This window comes from Papilio xuthus, unplaced genomic scaffold, assembly GCF_000836235.2.
Source record: "Papilio xuthus unplaced genomic scaffold, Pxut_1.1 DF825752.1, whole genome shotgun sequence".
Classification (NCBI taxonomy): Eukaryota; Metazoa; Arthropoda; class Insecta; order Lepidoptera; family Papilionidae; genus Papilio; species Papilio xuthus.
In genome coordinates, this window is record NW_013532897.1 from 768,366 (window position 1) to 781,633 (window position 13,268).

Genomic DNA, 13,268 nt, shown 5'->3' on the forward strand with positions numbered 1-13,268 from the left:
TTCATATAGATTTTTGATGCGAAATGTACAAAACTGACAAGAATTATTATAAAACATTGGTCAATTTCTATTTATACATTTTTCCCCTTTTGGAGTCTCTCTCTCTCTCTCTCTGGGAGTGTTCCACTCTATTTTGAACAGAGATTACTGGACGCAAATTTCTAGCAGTTTTAATATACTTCTGAAGGTGATACATACCGGCAGGGGTGCACAGAGGCCATGGTGGGTCCGGAGAGGTGCGGGTGCGCCTCCATGGTGACAGTCTTCTTGGCGTGGTCCTGCGACACGTCCTCGTACATCTGCTCCACGCTTAGCAGCCGGCGCTCCTGCGCACAACACACATTTTAATTGTTAAATAAACTATCGCTTAGTATAGATTTTTCATACTAATACAGTAGTATGGTTGTTACTGACCTCGTCGTACCCGATGAGCCAGAGGCGCGGCGTCTGGTAGTACTTGTCGTAGGTGATGTGCAGGTCGTAGGTGCGCGTGCGCACGATGTCATCCCCCTCCCCCTCGGCGCGCCGCCCCGCCCCCGACCCCGACTTGGTCCCCGCCCCAGCCGGCTTGCTCTCGCGCCGTGGCCGCAACTCTGTCGACTGAACCAGTATTTATAAACGCTATAGTACTACTGACGGCGAGATCTCAACGTAGTAAAAAGTGTAAATGCTTATAGCAATGTTGTGTAACTCACCGGGTCAACCTCATCAAGCAGCCCGGAAGCCTGGAACTGCTCCATGTCCTCAGCCTCGCCCTCTTCGTCGTCGTCGTCATCGTCTCCGTCCCCGGCGCCGCTCTCCCCCTGCCCCTCGCCACCGCTGTCGCCCGCGTCCGCAGCCTCCAGCGTCATCTCACACACCTATGTTGTCAATCATAATATTACATTAAGTGTCCATTGAAGAAAAACATGTACAAAAGCATATTAACATATGTTTTTTTTAGATAATGCGAGAGTGTGGAATCAACAGTGTTTCTAGATATTGTGGGGAGTTTTAGTACAGTCATACAGTTTATAAGAGCATTATTGTACCTTTTCCTCCACAGTGGGGGAGCCGGTGGAGTCGTAGTGATGAGTGTCCACCCAGCCTCCGTCCTCATCATTCTCATCTTCTATCACCTTCTCCTTGTCCTCGCAGTACTCAATCTGAAAACATTTTATATTATCACAGTATATTATATTAGAACCTAATTCTTAAGAAAATTAAAAGATTCATCAAAACACATGTAAGTATCAAATATGTAGCAATTCTCATAGTTTTAACTATATTTAACTTTATAACTTGTTAATAAAATATTATATACATGAATAATATGTATATAATCTAGTTTGAGGTCAATATCTCGCTTCAAGTTTATCACAAGACCTTGTGCATGAGTTGCTCACAATATAAATACAAATGTTGACAATTATTGCATATGTAAACATTGCAATTGCAACATTCAATTATATGTCATCCCATTCTCCTTATTAAAAACAAAATGTTGTCTTTACATATGTTTAGGAGATGGAAACTTTGAGAAATTAAAAAAAATGAAAAACAATTGAATCTCAATTGATAAAACTAATTATTTTTCATCTGTTGAATTTCTTCACATATGAACAGAGTAGATACATAATATAAAACTGCTCCATACTTTTAATATGACATATAATCCAATAAGACAAAGTTACCAACCAACCTGTTTACATCGCCTATAACATGGTACATTCCTTGTGATAAGGAACTGCTTATCGGAGGGTAGGTAGGGTCGTATTTTGGCCTCCTCACCGCGCGCCCATTGCCACGTGGGGCAGTGGTGCACCAGGTGGTCTCCTGCTGCTACAAACTCTTCAGGTGTAAGAACACCTGTCTCATGAAATTTTGACTCCTAAAAATCAATTCCTATATAGTACAAAAATATCACTATATTACATGCTCACTGTTTGTTCAGTATAGTCATATTTTAATGCTGTAAATGTGTGGATTACCTGGATGTGATTACTTTAGTATTCTGGTATTATCAAATTATTAAATAAAATATAAGGCTTTTCTCGATAATTATGCTCAAAGAATGTTGATAGCTAAGTTAATAACGAATTCAACAAAGGAATTCTTACAATTAGAACGTAATATTAATGTCAACAGTAACTTGCTTATGATAAATGCGATATTGTATTCACCGGCATCGATAACAATTTAAACATGTAAAATATGTTTTATGGTTAAGTTTGTAGTTAGCATTGTAAACAATCATAGTATTACCGTTATAAATGAAATAAAAACATTTTTTCCAAACCCACCTTCAGCACCGGGGTTAAATATCCAGCGACGCCCAAAGCAGTTCCTTTTACCGTATTAATTACGCTTTGCATTGTGTTTAATATTAATGAGCAGTGCTTATAATACTTGAGAACTCTTATATAAATTAATTATTTGTGTTTTATACCAAACAACGCAACTTTTATATGACCGCAGAAAAGTACAAAAGAGAAATATAAATCTTTGTAATTCAACTTCTGTCATTTACACAGAGCTTTATGACAGTGACAATGACATATGTCAACGTCACAAAGATCAAAACCAAAGAGTATATTATTAGAGTTTTACATACTCTTTGGTTATCATTATCATCCAAAGTGATGTACATTTTCCAAATAAGATACGACCTAAAGGTGTATGTTACCAGGTCATAGAATTAAAAAAAAATTATCAGTATCATTTGTCAACTGCCAATGTCTCATTGATTTTTTGACAATTATGTACGAATCGTAATTCATTTTCAGATATTATTTCGTAATTTACGTTTCCTTATACCGGCTTTAAGGAATAATACAACCTTATTTCTCCACAAACAAGGGAAATTAGTAAGATTTCATCATCATGGAGGACGTTTTAGATGAAGTTGTGTCGTCTGAGGATTTGCAAGTAAGAGACACTTTGTGTAACATATGTGATTCATTACAACGCTTTGTTCTTGACATTTATATTGTTGTTTTATAGAAATTCGAGCAAATATTTCACGAGCAATTGCATAAAGGTAACGTGACTCATAAAGCGCAATTCGAATACGCCTGGTGTCTTGTACGAAGTAAATACCCAACAGACATTCGTAAGGTACGTGCAACAATGTAGTTTTATCTGATTGCGTATTTGTTTTTTATTTTGGCTTAAAATATAATAACACATTGATATAAACTTTATTTATCAACTTAAATCCCGTTATTATTTGTATCATAATGCTCACTATTTCCTCAGGGCATCTTGCTCCTTAAGGAGCTGTTTAACTCCCATCCAGATGGGAAGAGAGACTACCTTTTCTACCTTGCCATAGGCAATGCTAGGATCAAGGAGTACAACAAAGCTCTGCACTATGTAAAGGCATTCCTTGAGATTGAACCTGCTAACCAGCAAGTTCTGACTTTGGAGGTAAATGGAATATTCTGCTTTATCAATTCTTTGAGATGATATTTAAAATTATATGTTTTATCATTATATCACAAAGAGGAACATTTATGAATTTTTTTATTGTCTATTTAAAACTTAAAAAGATTTCCCTGTTTTTGTTTTTCTTTATTATTTTATTGAAATGCCATTAAAGTGACTTGCATCTTAAAAAAACAAAGTGGATGTCATTTGGATTTGATCCAAAATTAAAATGTTTATAAACATTGATTTTTGGATTAAATCCAGGTAAATGTTTTTAATCTATATTTGTTTTTATGATTGAGTGCTTCCATTGTTGATAAAAGAGTTTTTAATATTATTAACAATCACCAGTTTCCAAGTATTCCTATATTACACAGTGTCTTTATATCTACAAAAGAGATATAAATATGACTCAACTAAGATAAAAAGAATGCTGAAGGATCAATATCTTATTCACTTGATATTATATTACAGAGACAAATCAACAAGAGAATGGAGAAGGAAGGTTTGTTAGGCATGGCGGTGGCAGGCGGTGCTGTGCTGGCTATCGGCGGGCTGGTGGGACTCGGCATTGCGCTTGCTTCTAGCAAGAAATAGCATTTAGCTTTACTGTAAGTATAGATATGTCTAATTTATGTCCAAATACAAAAGTACCATAATTTGCTGTTACATTATTATGTTTTTGTACTTATTTTATGGCAATGGAAACTCGCACTAAGGTTAAGCTTTCTTTGTGTATGTATTTTTGAGTTAAACGTAACAAATTTTAAATTTCAGAATGAATGCTATTATAGGTGTTCATACCTTTTTTAAGAAGAAGAAGATAAAAAGAGAATAAGAAGATAAAGGCAAAGTCTATCACAAAAAAATATTAAAATTTTCACAATATAAATATTAAAACTTTTTGTATAAATGTCAATGCTTAGTGATAAATATTTTCTATATCTTGCCACTTTTCTAGATTTGGTAGAAATTGGTAGATTTGATATTATCAGTCGCATAATTTTGCTAATATCTTTTTTTTAATTTTCAGAGAATATTCTATAAAAAAGTAACATCTCTAAGACATAGTGATTTATGATTAATTTTATTTTAAAAGACAAACAAAATGTCACTATTGATGGTTTAGATTTCTTGCTATTATAATAACAAAATAAATAACCAAATCAATACAGTTTAGACTGATTAATTTATAGTTGCTAGTTACAAAAAAAAACTATGATATATAGATGCAGGGCTTTGAAAACTTATATTTGCATAATTTGTTATGTTACATCATAATTCTTGTTTTTGTTGTTATATAGATGGCAACATTAATGTATATATAAATTAAATGTGTAAAAATTAAACATGGCAACACTTGTACTACTTGAGCTTCAATAACAGTATGCAAACTTAAATAGTAAAAGTTTAAAATCTTAAATATATATCCACGATATAATTTTTTTTTATGAATTATTTACATGACATATTGGGTTGTATTTATTTTAATGTAATGTATTTTATTATGAAATGCACAATAAGTGCATTGTTTAACTTTCCAAATATTTCCAAATTGTAGTTATGTTCATTTTGTTCTAAGAATATATAGATGTTATATTTATGTGATAGTATTTATTTCTGTAGATTTAGTCACTCGTAGATTAAGGGCATGTGATCATTTGATTTAATAAAATATTTTATCAAAGTGATATCAATTAATTAATGTAGTTTTGTTTTTAACATTCGAAAATATATACAAATAACAAGCGAAAACAAAAAAAAGTTGATTAGTTACTTGCAAATTGTTAAAACAGTTGAAGATCTTTTGTCATATCCCAAAGTCGTCCACTGCTGAACGTAGACGTCCCATCATTGCCACAATTCCTGATCAAAAGATATGTTAATTATGATTGAAACGACAATATCAAAACAATTTATCTTTATTATTTTTGTTTATTATAATGTATTGAAGCAGCATACAGCAGTACTCTAACGTACGGCGAAGGCGTGGCTTGAACATGTTTAAACAATTACAGCTTAACAACCGAAGTGCGTTTGCATTGCAAATCATTGCGTCCGAAAAACTTAAATAAACATTTTTGTAAAGTGGCAACATTCAAAACGTCGTATACACTAGCGCCGCTCATCAAACTCAAAAGATAAACTTAGAAATCTAAGTAAATTAAAGTTTACAATAAAACAAATTAGTTACGTTCTTAATTTTATAATAATTTGAGATACGCAGTACTTAACGTACGGAAAACAAAACATTTTTAGAGTAAATCAACAAATTAAAACGTGTAAACACAACTAACACTACACGCTTACAAGCTGGTTTTTTTTTATTAAATTATTTTGTGCCCTCTATTTTAGAATATTATACCCAAAATCTGCATAAATAAGTACAAAAATGATAAACAATATTGAATTGAACATTACAATTGTTTTAATATGCTTTTTGTAAATTAATAAAATACGAAAATTCTTGACATATGGAAATTAAAATTAGCAAAGATATTTGTGTAGTCGCGTGTAAATAGTCTGCAATTAATCTCAAGAAATTACATTATTATACATTCGTCCCTCGAAAGAAGTATTTATTATATTTTGTATACATATTTACGATATAAGATATTTCTTCTGCTGTAACCTAACTATAGTTTTTCTTAGTAATAAATAGCTTTGTTTTAAAACAGAAATCTTACTATACAAAAAATAAGTTTTGTGCTTGATGTCAATTATTTCTACCAAAAATATTTCTTCAACCTACTCGTTAAACGGCTAGGTTGTTTACAGTAAAATATATAACGATATATGTGAAGTCTTTCGGGGAACGTTTAAACAATTATCAATAATGAGTACAAGAACAGCTAATAAGGTAAAGTATAACTAAATATAAAAAGAAAACATTAATACGGAACTTCCAAAGTCCACAAGGTAACTAAATGTAGTTTATACATAATGCAAAGAGCATAATCATTTATAATCGACTTAAAGTCCTATGTATTACATCTCCACTGGTATATATTTTAAGTACTCTCAACAATACTGCAATGGGCACGGAGCTACGTCGATGCAGTTTTTACGGACAATCAATTCTGCAATAAATATAATATCAAAATATTATATCTCTTCTGTCATGTCCTTTCTTGGGAAATATTCATCCGAAAGACCTTTCTGATTCTTATAGCCTCTTAACTAATCGTCGACGTAGCTCGCACACACGCGATATATTCAACTTGTAGCATGCAAAAGTGTATTTGAAAAAATATATGGCTATTTACTTAAACATATTTTTCTGGTAACTGTCTATTGTAAAGTGTAGCGTGCGTCGACGTCTATTATAGTCGCTTTTCTATCGCTGAATATTTTAATCTAAATAAAACAACCCCCAACGAAATCGCGGATTAAGCACACCGTTCTCTAAACAATTAAAACTTATTTATATACAGTCAAAAATAATTACTCACTATGGCAACACTGTTAACTGTCAACAAGGTTATGCATTCGCAAACCGATCCGACATAATTTGTCAAATCTCACTAACACACTAAACGAAATAAAAATCAATCAACCCGTAGCACTTAAAATCGAGCTAAAATATTATCTCTCGCCTACTCACATCCGTACACTCCGAACTGTCACGTTGACAGCCGGCATCTGTCATATTTGACAGCCGGCAAGGCGCGGTATGGCCACTTAATAAATTCCAAAACGTACCATTATTCTCATATAAAAGATTAAATGCTTCCTATTGACCTAAGTTCTTAAATAACGTGATTTCTAATCGGGAAGTAAATATTTTTGTGACTCGCTTACGATGTATTCTTACCACATACTAAATAACTATAACATTGTACTCTAAAAAATATGTATAAGTATCGAAGGCTAATATGAGATTGTGATCACAGTAATCGTTATTCAAGTAACGAGCCCACATCATTATTACAAAATAAACTTTCTCGCTTTCTAGTACAAGGTTCATCTGACCGCGGAGCGACGCGTCGCAATCGGCTTAACAAACTACCCATATTATATTTACACAACTTCCAAGGCAACATCAAGGTATACTTTATTTATTGCTTTTGTTCATTATTATGTACTTTACATATCACCACAGTTTATATACAACGTAATATTATGTCATAGGTATTGCGGTATAACAAACTATTTGAACTTTCACGAATATCTTTCATTAAAACCGTAACCGAGACGAAAAAAATCGTTCAGTCTCAAGGTGGTTGTAACAATATGAAAATACTCGCGCGGGTCGTTTGAATGATCGTGTATTATATTATTCAAACGGCACGAAATCGATTTGTGTAAATAGTATTAGTACGTTTTAAGCTCTGTATTTTGTTCGTATACAAGATATTTTGTCTTACATTAGAGTGCTTCCGATACAATAGGTCATGTGACCCGCTACGGTCGTGACGCAGTGTAACGTTCCTCTATCCAGTGCGTACTCTATACAAATTATATGAAACACTTGTCTACGGGCAGCACTAACGTTCTCCTAATGACTTGCATAATATTTACCTACAATATACTCTATATAGTATATATAAATGCAATCTGCAAAATGCATAAAACAACAGTTATTATATCTATAAATTGTATAAAATATTAAATAAAATCTATTGAAGTGAGGTAGATGGATGGAATTTCACAATTTGTGTGGATTTATTTAATTAATAACGTCGCCGCATCGGCCCGAATGCTGAGGTAGTTGGATGGAATTACTATGTAACAGGTCCTACTTTGTGACCGGGACCTTTACATTAACGATACAAAATCACTACTCGCTAACAATATCTACTAAGTGTGGCCGGCGCGGGGTCGCGGGGCGGGGCGCGCGAGCCGCGGGGCGGGGCGTGCGGGCCGCGGGGCGGGGCACGCGGACCACGGGGCGGGGCGTGACTCGCGGTATCACAAGGGACAAACACAATCTCCAATCTCGCTACGACGCAACACTGTCTCTATAGAGCAGGCAAACCTTCATCTTACAACATTTCTGCAGCCAAGGTTAGACCTACACTAACTCTCCTGTTCTAAGATTCATACTTTAAATCGTTTTATCAGACGTCTAATTTGCACTTACAGGTATCTGCAATATTACACACGTATTAAATGCACATCATTCTGTCTGCACAGTCCGGGGACTCGAGTGGCCGAACAGCGACCGGTACGGGCTCTAAACGTTATATTACTATATTTAATATACATAACATGGTTAATGGCACCAAGGACATTCCACGGGTCAACAATGAAACCGTTAAAACAAAATCAGCTAATGACGTAACAACACTCGAGCACCGCGCGTGGACCGTCATCTATATTGTCCTACAACTGTATAGCGCTCCCTCTCTCTCTCTACTCGGCGACGGTCACCTCGCCATTTCATGAGGAGGGGGCTTTATTCTCTTCCTCCGAGTAGTCCCCCTCCTCCTGGCCGCTGGCCTCGTGCTCTCTCTCCGAGCTGTTCACTCTGTTCCTCTCCTCTTCATTGTAACTCTTGTTATAATAATCTTTGCTCATGTCCTTCTCCATGTCCTGTTTGTCGACGTCGAGGTCGCTGATGCTGTCGTTCCGCTGGCGCTCCTTGCCGAGGTCGAGGGGCTCGTCCGCGTCGCGCATGATGTCGGGCTTGCTCATGTGCTCGGTGTACTGGCGCTGCATCTGCTTGAGGAAGCGCTGGTGGGCAAGCGTGGTGGGCGGCGGCGGCAGCGAGCCCATCTGCGGTGAGGGTTCATCGTACGTCTTCCTCTCCATGTGCATCGCGTTCATTTGAGCCAGTTTCGCCGCGTTCATTCCTGGAATATATACGAGCGTAATTATTTTCTTCAGATGAGGGGACAAGTTTTAGTTTGTTTATGAAAGCCATTAAAGAATAGTAACTGACCAAAGACGTTCTCGCCGATGTACTGGAGGTAGGTGTCGAGTATGGCGGAGCCGCCGCCGAAGCCGGGCGGGTAGTCTTCGTGCTTAAGTCCGGCGAGGCCATGCGGCAAGCTCTCCACCGCCTTGGCAGTCACCGCGCGCACCGCCGGCACCTTCGTTATCGTCGTGTTGGTCAAGTTGTTGATGTCTGTCGACAATCATAAAATCATAAATTCACTCTTCATCAATTCGTAGCAGTACTTATTACAAAGAAGGAGGACTTACGCGGTGGCGAGCCGGCCATGTTGTCCTGGTAGCGCGGCTGGCTGAGCTCGTCGGGCTCGTCGCCGCCGCACAGCGAGCTGGTCTCCGAGGCGGCGGACTTAGCGTCCAGCTTGATGTCGGAGCGGCGCGGGCCAGTCGGCGAGGCGCGCGCTCGCAGCTGCTCCGGTGACACCTTCACGCCCGCTTTCGCTAACAACCTGCAACATGTACATATTTGGTGCAGTTAACTGTAATGGCCTGAAAGTAATTTATAATATTTATTTTATACCATTTTTATACTTTGATTTTGTCAACGATCTACATTTTAAAAATCTGACACGAAGGACCAAAATTTAACCTATGGCTGAAACTCTTATCAAATACGATCGACATGGTACGACTCCTTGATTTTAAAAGTTAACTTACTGGCTGGCGAGCTCGGGGTCGAAGCGGGTGGGCATCTGCAGCACGGGCAGGTCCTTGGTAGAGATGCCGCGGTGCTGCCGCGACATGTGCGAGTGTAGAGAGTTGCGCGACTTGGCCACAGTGCCGCACAGCACGCATCTACCAAAAACACACACTCTTTAAAATAGGAGTACGCACAAAACCAACCAATAAAACAACAGTTGCTGTAATAATTTGGTGTAGCCAGAGTAAAGAATTTTGCTCTAGTAGTTGTGTCTGTACCTATAGCCAGGGCAGACGGTGTGTTTATCCTCTAGATGTGTGCGCAGCGTGTGAGCGGAGCGGTAGATCTTGCCGCACTTGGGGCAGGGGCGTGGGTCGGTCGCGCGCACGCGCAGCAAGTCCTGAGTCCGTCTGCAGCCGCCTGTAGGACAAAATACGAAGTTATAACGTAGAACTGGGGCGTGTTTTATATATATTTTTAAGGAGCTCTTACCTTAATATGAAGGTTAGTTACTTAATGTAGTGTTAATTTGGTTAGTAAATATAAAATGTATGAGTTTTAATAAATAAAACGAAAACAAATTCTACTTCGTAGTTTTATTGTTTACGTGTTTATATAAGCAGACATATTTTTTTCGGGTAAAAATTAAATAATTACGTATATACCGTATCACTAATACAAATCGCAACTAGAATCGTTTACTCACATTGAACATTTGGTTATTGAGATGCCTAAATTTACAAATGTTTTACACTTAAAAATATCCATATTTATCAATATTAAGATATACGACTTTGCCTCTCAGGCCTCAGGAACAATTTCATCTACTCGCTAAATTTTTACCAATATTTTTTCGCCGTGGAGATCTATGGCAACACTTTCTATCGCATATATTTTTGAAAGGCATCTTCACGGTGACAGATCGACACTTTCCCGCCACTTCAGTCTTGTTTGACATTTAGAACTTTTCAACAACCCCCATTAAATTAATATCAAACTGTGGGTGCCATACAAATTATTATGGATTTCAATTTGTGCTTAAACATGACTACACGACGCCTGTTTTTAATACAGCCTGCAGTCATATAAACAAGATATTCTTTAATATTGAATATCTTGATTTTAGCGTTACGTTCCTATATAACTAAAAATAAAAAGTAAAAAAAACTTCTATATTACTTAAATACTAATATTTGGAAGCGCTATTAATAGTAGTACATATTTATAACCTTATTTAAAATTCCCTTCATTCGAATAAAAAAATATATGCGATGGAAACCTGCTTTTATATACAAGTTTTATATAATCCATCGGTTATCATTCTCCCTACAATGACTAGATATGTGTTTACATTGTGCACTTTTGTTTACAGGCCGTCACAAACCAACACTTACAAAAAATAATCACTCTATAAATGGAAGTAATTGTACGCTTAACTATTGCATTTAAAGGCATTCCAGTTTTTTTGTTAATCTATTTAGTATTGTCTTATCTATGGTCGAAAATATAAGGGCTAGTACAGACCAGGCGGCGGTATGATTGTCATTTTAGGAACTGTCTGTTTTCGAGTCTAAATCTACCTTGTATATTTTTAATTTTTTTTTACAGAACTATATAGTTGTGGTTTGTGTTTAGTGCAGAGACAAATATAGCAAATAAAAGTTAAATAATTAAATACGTAAATGTCTACCAGGAAACTCTACACACTAAAGCAATGTGTTAATCAGCCATTAAGTCTTTTTTAACTTATTTTTTCAATAAATTAATAAAAAAATAATAATAAATAAGCAATCTTTCATACGTTATTGCATACCGCCCCTGACTTGAAATACAGAAGAGATTAGATAATGCCTCGGTATAAATAATAATTATTCCACTTTATGGAACATCTACGTCGAGGGCATAATTAGAGTAAAATAACATTCGGAATCAAGAATAATATAGTATAGTAGTTATTGAAGCAACGATGGAAGTTACAGACGCATTCAGGAAGTCGTGGAATGGTCACACCTTTAGTTGCCTAACGTAACCTACCAATGGCACCAGTCATCACAAGTCATAATGCGCTTAACGAACTAGAGCTAAAATACACTGGAACAACTGCCGGCTCGCAGTCACAATATCACGCTATCACGCGATCTATAAATGTTTTAATGTATTTCACGTAAGTTATATAAAAATATATATTGGCTAAAATTACTAATACTTCATTTTATTTCGGTTGGAGCGTTACATGCAGGAATGTCCAGTCGCCGGCGCGCCGCAACACCGCAAATAATATCTCTATCGAACGACGCGCCCGCGACCGCACAATAGATAAACGTTTAAAATCAGGCCTATGGGTCGATAAAGCCGTCAAATTGCCACAGTGTATTCATCGCCGTACTTAAACGATATCAGTCTATACTACTACAAAAATAATTTTCAGTCGATTTATCCTACCGCCCTATATATCAACCTGCAAACATTATTAGAGAATGTGCGCGGGGAGATCGTGATACATGTGATGTGGGCGTGTGAGAGGCGGTCGCGAGGGAGCTCAGTTGGCCCATCCGCAGCTCCACTTGAGGGTTTTCATGCGCTCCCACTGGCGGCGGTGCTTTATCCTCATGTGGTTGCGGACCGAGTTGGGGTGGGCGAAGTAGCGCGCGCAGTCGGCCACGGGGCAGACGGGGCTGTCGCGCGGGTAGTGCGCGGCGAGGTGGCGGCGCGCGTGAGCCGGGCTGGCCAGCGGCGCCGCGCACAGCGGGCACTGCAGGCCCCCCCGCACTCCCCCACCTACCGCCGGCTTTGCCAACGCGCCCCGCGCCCCGGCATCTGCAATGCCGACACCCTGGGTCAGTAATCACGGACGAGCGTTGGCAAACCCGGCGCTGACCTCACATCGACAATACTGCTCTAAAAATATCACTGCCTCGATGCAGTCGACACCCTAGCGGCGCACCGGACGAGGTACAGCACGAGACGACGAACACGAGTACGCTCCGCTTTCGCACACACTTATACAAATTGTAAAGTACACTTCCAGAAAATACGCGCACGTATCGTCGCTTATTGAGTCTTGCCATATCGGACGTTAAACTAAGTATCAACGTCGGGACAGAACATCGTGAATCCCGCGTGGACACGCATAGTTACGTGGGCATCGTCTGTGTGCCGGGGACTACCGTACGTATCGCGAGTCATATATATAATTTCGGTGAGCACGTGGTGCTTTTGACATGTCACCACCAGTTGCCGAGCGGCTGCGAGAGCGGCGCGAGGGGCGCGGGGGGCGCGTGCGTCGCGGGGGGCGGGGCGGGCGCGATGCGCGCGAGGGGCCGCT

At 38.1% G+C, this 13,268-nt stretch overlaps 3 protein-coding genes across 6 annotated transcripts in view; 1 reads left to right on the plus strand and 2 right to left on the minus strand.

The window, feature by feature from the left end:
• The window catches only part of Atg3 (Autophagy-related protein 3), a 4,075-nt gene extending 1,566 nt beyond the window's left edge, over positions 1 to 2,509 (minus strand). Inside the window, exons 1-6 of the mRNA XM_013323329.1 lie at positions 2,283 to 2,509; positions 1,682 to 1,870; positions 1,032 to 1,145; positions 696 to 860; positions 415 to 600; positions 199 to 326 (exon numbers count right to left, since the gene is read on the minus strand). Coding sequence (XP_013178783.1) covers positions 199 to 326; positions 415 to 600; positions 696 to 860; positions 1,032 to 1,145; positions 1,682 to 1,870; positions 2,283 to 2,354 — 854 coding nt within the window. The 5' untranslated portion in view covers positions 2,355 to 2,509. The remainder of the gene's footprint in view (positions 1 to 198; positions 327 to 414; positions 601 to 695; positions 861 to 1,031; positions 1,146 to 1,681; positions 1,871 to 2,282) is intronic.
• A 221-nt stretch (positions 2,510 to 2,730) lies between these two features.
• On the plus strand, positions 2,731 to 4,244 carry Fis1 (Mitochondrial fission 1 protein). Its single transcript, NM_001312047.1, is given in 5 exon segments — positions 2,731 to 2,907; positions 2,983 to 3,096; positions 3,238 to 3,408; positions 3,883 to 4,019; positions 4,186 to 4,244. Coding segments are annotated over 4 exon segments (453 nt in total). The 5' UTR covers positions 2,731 to 2,862; the 3' UTR covers positions 4,006 to 4,019; positions 4,186 to 4,244.
• Positions 4,245 to 5,314: 1,070 nt separating this feature from the next.
• Positions 5,315 to 13,268, minus strand: part of ab (BTB/POZ-zinc finger protein abrupt) — an 18,853-nt gene continuing 10,899 nt past the window's right edge. For all 4 annotated transcript variants that reach the window (XM_013323302.1, XM_013323300.1, XM_013323301.1 and 1 more), the window contains exons 10-14: positions 10,222 to 10,363; positions 9,961 to 10,098; positions 9,556 to 9,752; positions 9,293 to 9,478; positions 5,315 to 9,203 (exon numbers count right to left, since the gene is read on the minus strand). In XM_013323302.1, coding sequence (XP_013178756.1) covers positions 8,791 to 9,203; positions 9,293 to 9,478; positions 9,556 to 9,752; positions 9,961 to 10,098; positions 10,222 to 10,363 — 1,076 coding nt within the window. In that variant the 3' untranslated portion in view covers positions 5,315 to 8,790. The remainder of the gene's footprint in view (positions 9,204 to 9,292; positions 9,479 to 9,555; positions 9,753 to 9,960; positions 10,099 to 10,221; positions 10,364 to 13,268) is intronic.